This window comes from Bombina bombina, chromosome 7 (assembly GCF_027579735.1).
Source record: "Bombina bombina isolate aBomBom1 chromosome 7, aBomBom1.pri, whole genome shotgun sequence".
Lineage (NCBI taxonomy): Eukaryota > Metazoa > Chordata > Amphibia > Anura > Bombinatoridae > Bombina > Bombina bombina.
The window spans coordinates 27,364,507-27,383,332 of NC_069505.1; the positions used below are offsets into that span (position 1 = coordinate 27,364,507).

Sequence of the window (18,826 nt, forward strand, 5' to 3'; positions counted from 1 at the left end):
GTCCAAAAAGTTATGATTTAAAATATTTTCAATACTGTTAGAACAAAGATGATTGCTGGCACTAGCTGGCTAGTGGGCCTGGCACACACGCTGCAAGGCAGGCAACTGAAATTCAATGGCACTAGGAGACTGATGGTTCACAGTCCAAAAAGTTATGATTTAAAATATTTTCAATACTGTTACAACAAAGATGTTTGGTGGCAGCAGTTGGCTAGTGGGCCTGGCACACACAATGGCAGGCAGGCAACTGCAATTCAATGGCACTAGGAGACTGATGATTCACAGTCCAAAAAGTTTTGATTTAAAATATTTTCAATACTGTTACAACAAAGATGATTGGTGGCAGTAGTTGGCTAGTGGGCCAGGGACACACGCTGGCAGGCAGGCAACTGAAATTCAATGTCACTAGGAGACTGATGGTTCACAGTCAAAAAAGTTATGATTTAAAATATTTTCAATACTGTTACAACAAATATGATTGGTGGCAGAAGTTGGCTAGTGGGCCTTGCACACACGCTGCCAGGCAGGAGAAAACTGCAATTCAATGGCACTAGGAGACTGAAGATTCACAGTCCAAAAAGTTATGATTTAAAATATTTTCAATACTGTTACAACAAAGATGATTGGTGGCAGTAGTTGGCTAGTGGGCCTGGCACACACGTTGCCAGGCAGGCAACTGAAATTCAATGGCACTAGGAGACTGAAGATTCACATTCCAAAAAGTTATGATTTAAAATAGTTTCAATACTGTTACAACAAAGACGATTGGTGGCAGTAGTTGGCTAGTGGGCCTGGCACACACGCTGGCAGGCAACTGCAATTCAATGGCACTAGGAGACTGAAGATTCCCAGTCCAAAAAGTTATGATTTAAAATATTTTCAATACTGTTACAACAAAGATGATTGGTGGCAGTAGTTGGCTAGTGGGCCTGGCACACACGCTGGCAGGCAGGAGGAAACTGCAATTCAATGGCACTAGGAGACTGATGTTTCACAATACAAAAAGTTATGATTTAAAATATTTTCAATACTGTTACAACAAATATAATTGATGGCAGAAGTTAGCTAGTGGGCCTTGCACACACGCTGCCAGGCAGGAGGAAACTGCAATTCAATGGCACTAGGAGACTGAAGATTCACAGTCCAAAAAGTTATGATTTAAAATATTTTCAATACTGTTACAACAAATATGATTGGTGGCACTAGTTGGCTAGTGGGCCTGGCACACACGCTGGCAGGCAGGCAACTGCAATTAGATTACACTAGCAGACTTATCTTTCAGAGTCAAAAAATTATTATTTTTAGTATTTAAACTACTGTTATAACAAATATGATTGTTGGCACTAGTTGGCAAGTCGGCCTGGCACACACGCTGGCAGGCAGGCAACTGCAATTCAATGGCACTAGCAGGATGTTGATTCACAGTCAAAAAAGATTTTATTTTAAATATTTAAACTACTGTTATAATAACAAATATGATTTGTGGCACTAGTTGGAAAGTGGGCCTGGCACACACACTGGCAGACAGGCAACTGCAATTAAATAACAATAGCAGACTGATGTAACAGTTTGTTTTTAAAAAAGTTAAAAAAATGTTACAACAGATAGGAGTAATCGCATTTAGGATAGAACTAGGCACAGTATGTGCTGGCAGCCTGACACACAGGCTGGCACTAGTGGTGGCAGGCTGGCCTGTAAACTAAAATGAAATAACACTAGAAGACTGATGTCAATTTTTTTTTTTTTTTAATTAATATAATGTTACACCAGATAGGAGTTGTGGACTGGCACTGAGGATGGAAGTAGGCACAGTATATGCTGGCAGCCTGACACACAGGCTGGCACTAATGGCAGCCTGGCTGGCTTGTCAACTAAAATTAAATAACACTAGAAGAGGACTGATGTAAAAAAAAGAAAAAAAAATTTAATTTACACTAATGTTATTACAACAGATATAAGTGGTGGAAAAAGAGATATTTATCTGTGTCACACTATATGATGTGGGCCAGAAACACACAGGCCTGATGGAAAAAGAAATTAGATTACACTAGCTAAATGATTTAAATATTATTTTTTTACTTTAAAATAATGTAAAGCAGATATGAGTCGTGGCTGGTAGGTAGGGCAGCTATTAACGACGGCAGTATGCTCTGTAAGTCAGAAACACACAGGACTGATAGAAAATAAAATTAGATTACACTAGCAAAATGATTTAAAGGTTTTTTTTTTATTTATTTGAAAAAAAGGTTAAGCACATATGAGTCGTGGCTGCTAGCCTAGGGAGGGCAGCAATTAAACACAGTATGCTCTGTAAGTCAGAAACACACTGGCCTGATAGAAAATAAAATTGGATTACACTAGCAAAATGATTTAAAGGTTTTTTTTTTTTTTTCATTTAAAAAAATGTTAAGCACATATGAGTCGTGGCTGCTAGCCTTAGGTAGGACAGCAATTAAACACAGTATGCTGCTGAGTAAGTCAGAAACATACAGGCCTGATAGAAAATGAAATTAGATTACACTAGACAAATGATTTAAAAGTTTTTTTTAAAATTTAAAATAAGGTTAAGCAGATATGAGTGGTGGCTGGCACAGAGCAATTAACCAAAAGACGGAACAAAACTGAAGTATATGCTGTGTGAGCCTGAGAGACACAGGCCTGATAGAAAATGAAAATAAATTACACTAGCAAAATAATTTCAAATTTTAGTTGGTTAAATTTAAACTAATGTTAAGCAGATATCAGTGGTGGCACTAATCACAGTATATGCTGTGAGCCTCACACACAGGCTGAAAGCCAGGCAAATGCAAATAAAAAAAAAAAAAAAAAAACGACTGAAGTTATAGCCCTAAAAAGGGCTTTTTGGGGTGCTGTCCTTGCAGCAGAGATAAGATGAGTCCTTCAGGACTGTAGTGGACACTAAATACACTAGCCTAGCTATCTATTTCCCTATAATGTCAGCAGCAGCAACACTAAACCTCCTCTCACTAAGAAAGCAAGATCGTCAGATATGTCGCTCTTCGAGGACTTCCGGGGAGGAGCGTGAGAGAACACACGCGCGCTCTGAGCTCTGCGCATCAAGCAGCAGAGAGTTTTGCATCACCCCAGCTCCTGGTCCCCGTTGGCAGCTCTGATTGCGGACGCCTTGGGGAGACAGAGTTTACGGAGCGCTACAGAAGCCGGCGTAAACCGCCAAGGTCAGATGGTACTGACCGCATCCATTCACTTACTCTTGCTGGCAGAGGAAAAGCCTGTGGAGGAACCCCTTCAGCTGACGCGGAGCAGTAACAGAGGAGGAAGGTGTTGGTTCCCTCCCAGGTCCTTACTAAGACGTAAGCGTGACAAGTGCGGCAAGTACAGCAAGGGCTGACTCTAGTACGGCCCCATGGGAGGTTGGCGTGAACGGGAGGTGTCTCGTTTGGATCGATGTCCGTGTGAGGGTGACGGAACTAACACACAAGCCGCAAGCCCTGAGGCAGCAAAACCGCAAGTACAATTTCATTATAAGACGGCATATAAGCCAGCACTGTATATTGCAAGCCTCATGCAAGCTGAGAGGCAGAAGGAGACATATGGAGACATATGATGTACTAAGACTATAACAGATATAGTGTCTCTGCATATGATTTAAAGTTGCACTTATCAATCTTTGTTTGTACACAAGTCATGGCATATCTGAAGATCAGGTGTTCAACCGATGGGTGAGGAGGCCTATATACAGCAAGGCAAGTTAAACAGATAGCTGTTCTGATAAAGTTATCTTCGCCTCTGGGAGTATCTTGTTACAATTTGTCAAGCTCAGAAGGTCCTATTATATATCTCTTAAAGGATACAGTGTAATTAACTTTAATTGGAGCATATACTAAGGGTCTACTGAGAATACGGCTGGGAGGTTCAAAGAAGTTAAAGAAAGCCAAACAATCGTTTTTTAACATTTTGAAGGCTTGTTATCCTGTTTGTTTGGTTGCTGGTACACCCTGGTTTGCTGTATTTAGCAAAGGCGTGCAGGTTCAAAATCTACATAGAACCTGGTGGAGACAGAGGATCCAACTCTATCTGAGGTTAAAATAAAGGGTCAAAGGATTATACTGCTGAAAATACTATGAGGCATTAACTATCTATACTTTGATTACTGCAAGTCTGCCTCCTGGTCCTTAGCAAGAGACAATAAGAGACTTTGAGAAAGAGAGCACCGCTTTGCAGAAATAAAGAGCAGATCGGCACAGTCTGAGGGTAGAATATTTGCTTATAGTGTATGAAGTGAGGCAAAGGACTTTGACTTAGCTGATCTGCTGTTATATACTTTTTTTCTGTTTGCCTGTATATTTCTGCTTTGTGTTCCTGCCATTGTCTGTATGTATATGTGGCTGTCTACAATAGCTGTTATACCAAGTTCTAGCGTTAGGTATGAGTAGACAACTACTGATTTTTACCAGAGAATGCTACTACAAAGTAGATCTGCTGAGGTTTGTGTTTGTTTGTTTTTCGTTATTGAAGAATAACATATCAATCTGACGATACAAGTATAAATACAATTAGCCTAATAGGCGTGGGGGTGTGAAAACATATGATTCCCTTAAATAAGTAAAGCACTTTGTTTTAGCTCTTTTCACATACACATAAGATTGTTTGAATCTGTATAGGTTTCGTAGGGAGGAGTTGTATAGAATTTGCACTGTAAGATAGAGGTCACATAACCTCAAAAATACTTTTTTTTCTTTGTCTTTTTTTTTTTTTTTTTTCTCACTTTATACCCACCTTTTGTGCATACATATGCTTATAGGTATATAGGCATATACAATATTCACTATTTGTAGTAATTTTTTATTCACGACACTTAATGGAAAGATATATGACTAATATGAAACAAAGATCCCCAATCATGCCCGTCAAGAGAGATAAGAAAGGCAACAAGCCCTTAAATGATGCAGTAGCAGACAGTCTGCTGGAGACGTCCGTGATGGCCACCGCCAACACAGATACACAGATTACGAATAATCAGTTAGCAGAACTGATTGTACCACAACTTGAGTCATTGAAAAAAGATCTGGCTGGGTTGACGGTGGAAATCAGGCAGTTCTCCAGTAGGCTGACAGAGGCAGAGACTCGAATATCAGAGTTAGAAGACCTATATACCGTACAGGAAGCAAGTAATCAAAAACTTACAGATACCATTAAATCTTTGCAAAATAAAGTTGACGATCTTGAAGACAGATCGCGCCGAAACAATGTGAGGGTGGTGGGCTTGCCAGAAAATAGCGAATTTACAGATCTGATACAATTTGCCTCCACTAGGTTGCCCAGGCTATTAGGCTTGGAATTACAGGGAGATAAACTGGCGGTAGAAAGAGCACACAGGGTCGGCCCAAGCAGGACAGACGCAGATAATAAAAAACGCCCTAGAATGATAGTTATTAGATATCTGTGTTTTCAAGATAAAATTAGGGTTATGCAGCAGTACCGAAAGATTAAGTCACTCACTATTGAAGGTACACAAGCATTATTATTCCAGGACTTCTCTACCGATACGACGGCTAGGAGAAGAGAAATGTCACCATATTGCTCTGCTTTTATTAAAGCAGGTATAAAGGCTAGCCTCAGGTATCCAGCAAGAATAGCTATAGAAGAGAAAGAAGGGCAAATTTTGCTAAATACCCCAGAAGAGGCTAAGACATACTGTAAAACAAAGAATATTAAGGTGTAACTAGGTAAATTTACCAGCATAGTTAGGATCAAGGTCGCAAAGAGATATGTAATGAGTGGCAGTGAAGGAAAACTACCAGCTTGCATAGATATAGTTAGCTTGGATAGTGAATGGATGCAGGTTTATTTGTTATATGTTGTGGTTTTCCCCCCCTTTTTTTTTTTTTTCTTTTTCTCCCTCCCACCCCCGGGTACCCCTCTAGAGGTGGGTTGGCCTAAGTAGTAATATAAACACAATTCTTAGATGAGTAGAAATTTAAGTTTTATTTCGTGGAATGTTGGAGGTGTATCATCTCCAGCAAAGCGCAAAGGCATTTTAAAATCAATCAAGAAACTAGATCCAGATATAATACTTTTACAGGAACTCCACTTGAAGGAAGATGAGATAGCAAAACTTAGAGTGAATTGGATGAATGAAATAATAGCTACACCATGTACACACAGAAAGCGGGGGGTCGCAATTATATTCAGTAAAAGGATTACATATAAAATAATAAGTAAAGAAGTTGATATATCCGGTAGATTTTTAATTGTTCAAATCGAAACATCGCACAAAATATGGACAATCTGCAACGTCTATGGGCCTAATGATTTTGATAGGGAATTCTGGGGCAGTATCAAGCAAAAATTAATTCCTTACTTAGGGCAGAATATAATATTAGCAGGGGATTTCAATATGGTGCTACATCCTGAAATAGACAGGTTCCGACAAAAGAGTGCTTCAAAATATAAGAAGGAGGCTAAATTTTTTAGAGAATTTTGTGCATCACTAAAATTAAAAGATATCTGGAGAACACAACATCCAGACATGAGAGAATATTCCTGTGAATCGAAATCACATAGGAACTTTTCTAGAATCGATCTCTTTTTAATAGAGGAACATTTACTGAAGATAGATATTACATCTCAGATACATGATTTCACGTTATCAGACCATGCAATTATTAGTATCAACTTTAAACTGAATGTTCAGGAAGGGCCGCATGCGAACACATTTAGCTTCCAAGGATATATGATAAATAATATTCATTTCTGTAACTGGTTAAAAGGGAGATGGAGAGAATATCAAAATTTGAATAATACGTACAGACATAAGATAGAGATATTCTGGGAAGCAGGGAAAGCGGTCTTAAGAGGGGATATTAAGAACTATATGGTAAAACTGAAGAGGAAACAGCTAGCTAGAGAGATCCAATTATCCAATCAGCTGCGAAATACATACAGAAACTATATAAATAACCCCTGCAATAACACATGGAATAAGTATACACAGGCTAAAGCAGAACGGGAGGCTTTTTTAAATAATAAATGGGCATTGGAAGATATTAAATCTAGAAGCTATTTCCAGGGGTTTCAAGGAATTTCGGCCAAACATTTGGTTAAAATCAGAAAATTTAGGAAAAATAGGAATATGATCTCTTTAATAAAATACAATAATGAGACCTATACAAAAGCCTCAGAAATTAGAGAAGCATTTTTTAAGTATTACCAGACTATATACTCTCAGGGAACAATAGACAATATGGCAAAACAGAATTTTTGGAAGAAAGTTAAACTACCGAAAATTACTAAAGACGCATTGGACAAACTAAACTTAGAAATAACCACAGCAGATATAGTTAAGGCCATAGAGAAGACTAAAGCAGGGAAAGCTCCAGGACCGGATGGACTCTCTGCAGAGTGTTATAAAATAATGAAATTGGAAGTGGCAGAAACGTTAGGTAGCTTGTTCAACAAATATTATATACAGAATAATAAGCATTCATTATACTTTACAGATTCAATAGTTTAATTAATACATAAGAAAGGGAAACCCCCAGAGGATATGGGTTCATATAGACCCATATCCCTTCTTAACCAGGATTATAAAATATTCATGTCCATTATAGCTAATAGACTCAAGATGGTTATCGGAGATTTAATCAGCCCGGACCAGACAGGTTTTATGCCTGCCAGGAATCCAGCAAAAAATATGCGCAGAGTCCTTACTTTACTTGATTATTATTACAATAAAATTCATAGAATAGGCTCACACTCTTTGTCAGACTTGGCCTTGATAACGATAGATGCAGAAAAGGCGTTTGATTCCATTATATGGGACCATATGCTTACTTCTCTTGCCCAATTTGGATTCCAGGGTAACTTTGTTGATACAATCAAATTAATATATAAGGAACCAAGGTCACAACTCCTAGTTAATGGGGAACTATCGTCATACATAACACTGCAGAGAGGAACTCGGCAGGGGTGCCCGCTATCCCCCCTACTTTTTAACATTGCGCTTGAACCATTGGCTGTATTTCTCAGGAAAGAAATGGAGGGTATTAAGTTGGGCAAGCAGAATATAGTCATATCATTATACGCTGATGATATTATGCTTTTTATCAAAGACTCTAGTATAAATATTCCAAAAAGTATGGAGATAATTATGCATTTTAGTAAGTTTACTGGATACAAGATTAATGCTCAGAAATCTGAGATCTTATGGATCAATAAAAATAAATATAGCTATAATCTTCACCCTTTTAGGGAGGTAGATAATATAAATTATCTCGGGATATCTATAGGAAGAGATCCAGGGGATTGGTATGGCCTTAACTATACTAAAATGTTTGCTAACCTAGAGGCTGAATTCCAAATGTGGAATATACTTTATCTTTCTCTCTCAGGAAAAATTATGTTGATTAAGACAATCCTGTTCCCTCGGATCTTATTTTTACTACAAAATTTACCTCTGGTTATTCTTAAAAGAGATATATTTTATATAATCGAGCATGCGCATCATTTATCTGGGGCAATAAGAAATCACGCTTGTCAATTGAGAAATTGTCTATACCTAAAAAATATGGTGGCATGGCGTTACCAAACTTAAGATACTATAATTGGGTTACGTTGGCTAAATATGGTGTAGACTGGCTTACGGAAGCACAGTATGTCACATATCTTGACATTGAGTCTGATCTAATTGCACCTTTTAGTCTGAAAGCAGTTCTGCATCATGTACATGCCAAACTACCCTCTAATATTAAACAATTAATTACATTTTCAAATATTATACTAGCCTGGCAGAAATACTGTAGGTTGATGGGAGTAGACTTCCAGAAATCCCGATTTCTACCCATTATTGGGACCCCCGCATTTTCCCCAGGTATCTATAATGGGGTATTTAAAGAATGGCATACTAAAGGTATTACATATTTCTCGCAGCTTCTTAGATTAGATAGTAATATAATTCAATTGTATAGCGTGATATCAGATAAATATAATCTTCCTTCAAATAACTTTTTTGCCTACCTCCAGGTTAGAAGTTTTATAACATCATTAGCATGTTCAGACACACAAGATTGGAGTTTACTTGAGATAGAGCCAGGTCTCAAATTATACAAAGCTGGTGTTAGATCAATCACTTTTTGGTATGAGGCCTTATACTCTAAATTGGGGGATAAACATTTATCTCGAATTAAAGAGACCTTCCAAAGATATTTCACTAATTTACAAGAATCTGATATAAAGAAAAGTCTAAGTCTATGTGAGGCAACTACAACTAAGATTGGTTGGAGGGAAGCTCATATGAAACTATTAAACAATTTTTATTTAACACCAGAAAGAATGAATAAATGGGTGCGTGATGAGCCAAGATATGGGTGTTTTAAATGTTGTGCTGACAAGGCAGATATGTTGCACTGCCTATGGTCATGCCCCAAAATTAGACAATTCTGGGGGAAAATCAACTTTTGGTTGAATAGACATTTGCAGCATAGCTGCGAGCTCACCCCCAGAATTTTTTTTTTTTGTGCCATGATCAGACATGTTTCGGGGATCAACAGCTGATTAATACAGTTATCCTAGCGGCTCGTATGCTAGTGTTCAAGAAATGGAAGTTAGTAAGTGCCCCGAGTATAGCCGAATTCGCAAGTGTAATTAGATTGCAAATGAGGATAGAATTATATGACAAAAAATTATTATCAGAGAAACATCTCAAGAGATATTTTGCGAAATGGTTAAAGTTAATTCAAAAGTGGCCTTTGGCATCACAGAAACAATTCATCGCCCCTCTAACATACTCTACAGCGTTCTTGTCACTGATCACGGGAGAGATTCTCCCACAACAGTGGATAGAGGATCAAAATAGATGAAGTAGAGAATGGTCAGCAGGGTAGAGAGGGGGTTCCAGGGGCGTGGCAGGGGCTGATTTAATTAATTTTCCCTTTCTTTTTTTTTTTTTTTTTGTTTGTTTGTTTCTTTGTTTGTTGGTTCTGTTTTGTTTTGTCCTTATTTGGTTATTTGATTTTCTTTTTCCCAAAAACAATAAAAAATGTGAAGTACAAGAAGGCAGAATATGAAAGTTGATTTCAGATAAAAGATTATTTTTTTCTGTCATATTTAATTTCATAAAAGAGGTTTTCCCAATGCCACATTTATAATCATATATAATGATGAATGTTATGTTTTTTATGTATGAAATGATGTACTTCACCAATAAAATATTAAAAAAAAAAAAAAAAAAAAGAAAGCAAGATCGTAATGAGTCTAAAATGGCTGCTGGCAAGAAGCTGGGAGGGTCTGTGAGGGAGTGTCTGCTGCTGATTGGCTCAAATGTGTCAGAAGGCTGTGACATACAGGGTCAAACTTTCCTCAATGATGACACATAGGGGGCGGATCGAACATCGCATATGTTCGCCCGCAGCGGCGAACGCGAACAAGCTATATTCGCGGGCGAACAGTTCGGGACATCACTACTGTTAATACCTCTTCCTATACACCCAGCACCTAATTACCTTACCTGCTGCTAATACCTCTTCCTATACACCCAGCACCTACTGACCTTACCTGCTGCTAATATCTCTTCCTATACACCAAGCACCTACTGACCTTACCTGCTGCTAATACCTCTTCCTATACATCCAGCACCTACTGACCTTACCTGCTGCTAATACCTCTTCCTATACACCCAGCACCTACTGACCTTACCTGCTGCTAATACCTCTTCCTATACACCCAGCACCTACTGACCTTACCTGCTGCTAATAGCTCTTCCTATACACCCAGCACCTACTGACCTTATCTGCTGCTAATAACTCTTCCTATACACCCAGCACCTACTGACCTTAGCTGCTGCTAATACCTCTTCCTATACACCAGCACCTACTGACCTTACCTGTTGCTAATACCTCTTCATATACACCCAGCACCAACTGACATTACGTGCTGCTAATACCTCTTCCTATACACCCAGCACCTACTGATCTTACCTGCTGCTAATACCTCTTGCTATACACCCAGCACCTACTGACCTTACCTACTGCTAATACCTCTTCCTATACACCCAGCACTTACTGACCTTACCTGCTGCTAATACCTCTTCCTATACACCCAGCACTTACTGACCTTACCTGCTGCTAATACCTCTACCTATACACCCAGCACCTACTGACCTTACCTGCTGCTAATACCTCTTCCTATACACCCAGCACCTACTGACCTTACCTGCTGCTAAAACCTCTTCCTATACATCCAGCACCTACTGACCTTACCTGCTGCTAATACCTCTTCCTATACACCCAGCACCTACTGACCTTACCTGCTGCTAATACCTCTTCCTATACATCCAGCACCTACTGACCTTACCTGCTGCTAATACCTCTTCCTATACAACCAGCACCTACTGAATTTACCTGCTGCTTATACCTCTTTCTATACACACAGCACCTTACTGACCTTACCCTTTGCTAATTCCTCTTTCTATACACCCAGCACCTACTGACCTTACCTGCTGCTAATTCCTCTTCCTATACACCCAGCACCTACTGACCTTACCTGCTGCTAATACATCTTCATATACACCCAGCACCTACTGACCTTACCTGCTGCTAATATCTCTTCCTATACACCCGGCATCTACTGACCTTACCTGCTGCTAATAACTCTTCCTATACACCCAGCACTTACTGAAATTACCTGCTGCTAATACCTCTTCCTATACACCTAGCACCTTCTGACCTTACCTGCTGCTAATACCTCTTCCTATACACCCAGCACCTACTGACCTTACCTGCTGCTAATACCTCTTCCTACACACCCAGCACCTACTGACCTTACCTGCTGCTAATACCTCTTCCTATACACCCAGCACCTACTGATCTTACCTGCTGCTAATATCTATTCCTATACACCCAGCACCTACTGACCTTACCTGCTGCTAATACCTCTTCCTATACACCCAGCACCTACTGACCTTATGTGCTGCTAATACCTCTTCCTATACACCCAGCACCTACTGACCTTACCTGCTGCTAATACCTCTCCCTATACACCCAGCACCTACTGACCTTACCTGCTGCTAATAACTCTTCCTATACACCCAGCACCTACTGACCTTACCTGCTGCTAATATCTCTTCCTATACACCCAGCACCTACTGACCTTACCTGCTGATAATACCTCTTCCTTTACACCAGCACCTACTGACCTTACCTGCTGCTAATATCTCTTCCTATACACCCAGCACCTACTGACCTTACCTGCTGCTAATACCTCTTCCTATACACCCAACACCTACTGACCTTACCTACTGCTAATACCTCTTCCTATACACCCAGCACCTACTGACCTTACCTGCTGCTAATAACTCTTCCTATACACCCAGCACCTACTGACCTTACCTGCTGCTAATACCTCTTCCTATACACCCAGCACTATCTGACCTTACCTGCAGCTAATACCTCTTCCTATACACCCAGCACCTACTGACCTTACCTGCTGCTAATACCTCTCCCTATACACCCAGCACCTACTGACCTTACCTGCTGCTAATACCTCTCCCTATACACCCAGCACCTAATGACCTTACCTGCTGCTAATACCTCTTCCTTTACACCAGCACCTAATGACATTACCTGTTGCTCTTGTTGCTTTTTTATTATATTCGTTATCATTTATGTAACTCTTGTGAGAATTACATATTGTACAGTAATTAGTATACTGGGATGAAATGGCAGATTGTTTTTTGGTCAATACTGAATTTGAAGCATTTTTCTCTTTCCAGTGAAGTTTAAGATGGGAAACTCCAAAGCTTCATTTCCTGTGATGATTAAACAGCCACCAATGCCATTTGTATTTGACTCTGGACCAGGTAAGTGACATTTGCTAATGTCTACAATAAAGTTATTGCATCTAAATAACAATATGGGAATGATCATTTATACTTTAAATAGAACCAAATAGTAAAAATTAAAGATGGTGTTGAAATCTCAATACTTAGTACTAATAACTGCTTTGGATCCTTAATACAAATACTTATTACTCAGAGCTTCAACTTTTTACTTTTAGGCCCCTATTTAACAAAGGTCTTGTGGATCTGATCCGACAGTGCGGATCTGGTCCGCAAGACCTTGCTGAATGCGGAGAGCAATACGCTCTCCATATTTAGCATTGCACCAGAAGCTCACAAGAGCTGCTGGTGCAACATCGCCCAATGCTGACTCGTGGCCAATTGGACACCAGCAGGGGGGTGTCAATCAACCCGATCGTACTCGATCAGGTTGATTTCCGGCGATGTCTTCCCGCTTGCTCAGAGCAGACGGACAGTTTATGGAGCAGCGGTCTTTGTGACCGCTGCTCTATAACTGATGTTTCTGGCGAGCCTGCAGGCTCGCCAGAAACACGGGGCATCAAGCTCCATTCAGAGCTTGATAGATAGGCCCCTTTAGTGGCCAATTAGTTCCTAGATATAAGAGCACTTGTTTCCAATGTTATTCTATGTAACAGATTAACTAAAGCTCTCTCCAGTCTCTACAGCTTCACCAGTTCCTATGTTATTCTATGTAACAGATTCACTAAAGCTCCCTCCAGTCTCTCCAGCTTCACCAGATCCTATGTTATTCTATGTAACTGATTCACTAAAGCCCCCTCCATCCTCTCCAGCTTCACCAGTTCCTATGTTATTCTATGTAAATGATTCACTAAAGCTCCCTCCAGCCTCTCCAGCTTCACCAGTTCCTATGTTATTCTATGTAACTGATTCACTAAAGCTCCCTCCAGCTTCACAATTTCTTATGTTATTCTATGTAACTGATTCACTAAAGCTCCCTCCAGGCTCTCCAGCTTCACCAGTTCCTATGTTATTCTATGTAACTGATTCACTAAACCTCCCTCCAGCCTTTCCAGTCTCACCAGTTCCTATGTTATTCTATGTAACTGATTCACTAAAGCTCCCTCCAGCCTTTCCAGTCTCACCAGTTCCTATGTTATTCTATGTAACTGATTCACTAAAGCTCCCTCCAGCCTCCCAAGCTTCACCAGTTCCTATGTTATTCTATGTAACTGATTCACTAAAGCTCCCTCAAGCCTCTCCAGCTTCACTATTTTCTATGTTATTCTATGTAACTGATTCACTAAAGCTCCCTCCAGCCTCTTAAGCTTTACCAGTTCCTATGTTATTCTATGTAAATGATTCACTAAAGCTCCCTCCAGCCTCTCCAACTTCACCAGTTCCTATGTTATTCTATGTAACTGATTCACTAAAGCTCCCTCCACCCTCCTCAGCTTCAACAGTTCCTATGACATTCTATGTAACTGATTCACTAAAGCTTACTACAGCCTCTCCAGCTTCACCAGCTTTTATGTTATTCTATGTAACTGATTCACTAAAGCTTAAGCTCCCTCCAGCCTCTCCAGCTTCACCAGTTCCTATGTTATTCTATGTAACTGATTCACTAAAGCTTAAGCTCCCTCCAGCCTCTCCAGCTTCACCAGTTCCTATGTTATTCTATGTAACTGATTCACTAAAGCTCCCTGAACATAGAATAATATAGGAACTGGTGAGCTGGAGAGGCTGGAGGGAGCTTTAGGGAATAAGTTACATAGAATAACATAGGAACTGGTGAAGCTGGAGATGCTGGAGGGAACTTTAGTGAATCAGTTACATAGAATAACATAGGAACTGTTGAAGCTGGAGAGGCTGGAGGGAGCTTTAGTGAATCAGTTACATAGAATAACATAGGAACTGGTGAAGCTGGAGAGACTGGAGAGAGCTTTAGTGAATCAGTTACATAGAATAACATAGGAACTGGTGAAGCTGAAGAGGCTGGAGGGAGCTTTAGTGAATCAGTTACATAGGATAACATAGGAACTGGTGAAGCTGGAGAGGCAGGAGGGAGCTTTAGTGAATCAGTTACATAGAATAACATAGGAATTGGTAAAGCTGGAGAGGCTGGAGGGAGCTTTAGTGAATCAGTTACATAGAATAACATAGGAACTGGTGAAGCTGGAGAGGCTAAAGGGGGCTTTAGTGAATCTGTTACATAGAATAACATAGGAACTGGTGAAGCTGGAGGGAGCTTTAGTGAATCAGTTAGATAGAATAACATAGGTACTGGTGAGGCTGGAGAGGCTGGAGGGCGCTTTAGTGAATCAGTTACATAGAATAACATAGGAACTGGTGAAGAGGGAGAGGCTGGAGAGAGCTTTAGTGAATCAGTTACATAGAATAACATAGGAACTAGTGAAGCTGGAGAGGCTGGAGAGAGCTTTAGTGAATCAGTTACATAGAATAACATAGGAAATGGTGAAGCTGGAGAGGCTGGAGGGAGGTTTAGTGAATCAGTTACATAGTATCACATAGGAACTGGTGAAGCTGGAGAGGCTGGAGGAAGCTTTAGTGAATAAGTTACATAGAATAACATAGGAACTGGTGAAACTGGAGAGGCTGGAGGGAGCTTTAGTGAATCAGTTACATAGAATAACATAGGAACTGGTGAAGCTGGAGGGAGCTTTAGTGAATCAGTTACATAGAATAACATAGGAACTGGTGAAGCTGGAGGGAGCTTTAGTGAATCAGTTACATAGAATACAATAGGAAGTGGTGAAGCTGAATGTATATATAAGTATTAATATTTGTTTCTCTCACTGTGTCTCATATTGTGCCGATCCCCAGTACAATTAAACACTAACCACAGCTACACAAAATCATTGCACTGCAATTTACCCTGACTACAATATACCTATGTAGAATTCGCCTCCACATTTAACCCTAACCAAAGATACCCAGAGTCACCCTCTGCAATTAACTCAAATGATTTATACGTAGAATCTCCTTCTACATTTAACCCTAACCAGAAGTGCCTAGAAGAATCCCACTGCAATACACCCTGACTGTACCTACTTGGGGCGCGATCCGATATCGATCGCAGTTTGCGGCGCAAGCGAGGGAACCGGCGTCGCCCGCAGTTTCAGCTTGCAACTCGAGCCATCCCATATAGGTCGCCGTCAGATGCTAACGTGCCGTAAGTCTCACAAACCAGCGATGTCCAGAAATCTGCGTAAGTACAAATTTCTGGCGTCGCCAGTGACTTGCGCCACGTTAGAAACTGCCGGCGCCTATAAAACCTGACTAAAGTTTAAAACACCCGCACTGTCTAACACGCCTCCCTAACATAGCCCGCACTGTCTAACACGCCTCCCTAACATAGCCCGCACTGTCTAACCCTCTATCCGCTATCCCCCCTCACTAGCCTAACAATAAAAATGCTATTAACCCCTAAACCGCCGCTCCTTTACCCCGCCGCAACCTAATAAAATTATTAACCCCTAAACCGCCGCTCCCGTACCCCGCCGCCAGCTATATTATATCTATAACCCCCTAAAGTGAGCCCCTAACACCTCCGCCATCTATATTAAAATTATTAACCCCTAATGTAAGCCCCTTACACCGCCGCCATCTCTATTAAAATGATTAACACCTAATTTAATCTACCTACCCCGCCGCCAGCTATATTAACCCTAAGTATATTATAGTTAATATAGGTATTACATTATATATATTAACTATATTAACCCTAATTATATTAGGGTTAATATAGTTAATATAGTTACTATAGTATTTATATTAACTATATTAACTCTATCTAACCCTAACTAAATTTATATTAAATTAATCTAATTCATTTATAAACTAAAATATTCCTATTTAAATCTAAATACTTACCTATAAAATAAACCCTAAGATAGCTACAATATAATTAATAATTACATTGTAGCTATGTTAGGGTTAATATTTATTTTACAGGTAAATTGTTAATTATTTTAACTAGGTATAATAGATATTAAATAGTTATTAACTATTTAATATCTACCTAGTTAAAATAATTACCCAATTACCTGTAAAATAAATCCTAACCTAAGTTACAAATACACCTACACTATCAATAAATTTAATAAACTACTAACATCTATCTAAAAATACAATTAAATTAACTAAACTAAATTACAAAAAAAAACAAACACTAAATTACAAAAAATAAAAAAAAGATTACAAGATATTTAAGCTAATTACACCTATTCTAAGCCCCCTAATAAAATAATAAACCCCCAAAATAAAAAAAATTCCCTGCCCTATTCTAAATTCAACAAATTTCAAAGCTCTTTACCTTACCAGCCCTTAAAAGGGCCTTTTGTGGGGCATGCCCCAAAGAATTCAGCTCTTTTGCATACAACAAATACAATACCCCCCCCATTACAACCCACCACCCACATACCCCTATTCTAAACCCACCCAAACCCCCCTTAAAAAAGCCTAACACTACCCCCCTGAAGATCTCCCTACCTTGTCTTCACCACACCGGGCCGAACTCCTGATCCGATCCGGGCGATGTCTTCCTCCAAGCGGCAAAGAAGAATTCTTCCTCCGGCGATGTCTTCCTCCAAGCGGCAAAGAAGAATTCTTCCTCCGGCGACGTCTTCCTCCAAGCGGCAGCAAAGTCTTCATTCTTCCGGCGGCATCTTCAATCTTCTTTCTTCGCTCCGCCGCCGCGGAGCATCCATCCCGGCCGACTGCTGAACTTGGAATGAGGTACCTTTAAATGACGTCATCCAAGATGGCGTCCGCCGAATTCCGATTGGCTGATAGGATTCTATCAGCCAATCGGAATTAAGTTAAAAAAATCTGATTGGCTGATTGAATCAGCCAATCAGATTCAAGTTCAATCCGATTGGCTGATCCAATCAGCCAATCAGATTGAGCTCGCATTCTATTGGCTGATCGGAACAGCCAATAGAATGCGAGCTCAATCTGATTGGCTGATTGGATCAGCCAATCGGATTGAACTTGAATCTGATTGGCTGATTCAATCAGCCAATCAGATTTTTTTAACTTAATTCCGATTGGCTGATAGAATCCTATCAGCCAATCGGAATTCGGCGGACGCCATCTTGGATGACGTCATTTAAAGGTACCTCATTCCAAGTTCAGCAGTCGGCCGGGATGGATGCTCCGCGGCGGCGGAGCGAAGAAAGAAGATTGAAGATGCCGCCGGAAGAATGAAGACTTTGCTGCCGCTTGGAGGAAGACGTCGCCGGAGGAAGAATTCTTCTTTGCCGCTTGGAGGAAGACATCGCCCGGATCGGATCAGGAGTTCGGCCCGGTGTGGTGAAGACAAGGTAGGGAGATCTTCAGGGGGGTAGTGTTAGGCTTTTTTAAGGGGGGTTTGGGTGGGTTTAGAATAGGGGTATGTGGGTGGTGGGTTGTAATGGGGGGGGGGTATTGTATTTGTTGTATGCAAAAGAGCTGAATTCTTTGGGGCATGCCCCACAAAAGGCCCTTTTAAGGGCTGGTAAGGTAAAGAGCTTTGAAATTTGTTAAATTTAGAATAGGGCAGGGAATTTTTTTTATTTTGGGGGTTTATTATTTTATTAGGGGGCTTAGAATAGGTGTAATTAGCTTAAATATCTTGTAATCTTTTTTTTTATTTTTTGTAATTTAGTGTTTGTTTTTTTTGTAATTTAGTTTAGTTAATTTAATTGTATTTTTAGATAGATGTTAGTAGTTTATTACATTTATTGATAGTGTAGGTGTATTTGTAACTTAGGTTAGGATTTATTTTACAGGTAATTGGGTAATTATTTTAACTAGGTAGATATTAAATAGTTAATAACTATTTAATATCTATTATACCTAGTTAAAATAATTAACAATTTACCTGTAAAATAAATATTAACCCTAACATAGCTACAATGTAATTATTAATTATATTGTAGCTATCTTAGGGTTTATTTTATAGGTAAGTATTTAGATTTAAATAGGAATATTTTAGTTTATAAATGAATTAGATTAATTTAATATAAATTT

General features: G+C 39.7%; 1 protein-coding gene across 1 annotated transcript in view; it reads left to right on the forward strand.

The window, feature by feature from the left end:
• The window catches only part of LOC128636191 (beta-1,4 N-acetylgalactosaminyltransferase 2), a 115,572-nt gene that overhangs the window by 47,545 nt on the left and 49,201 nt on the right, over positions 1 to 18,826 (forward strand). The window contains exon 3 of the mRNA XM_053689238.1: positions 12,749 to 12,835. Coding sequence (XP_053545213.1) covers positions 12,749 to 12,835 — 87 coding nt within the window. The remainder of the gene's footprint in view (positions 1 to 12,748; positions 12,836 to 18,826) is intronic.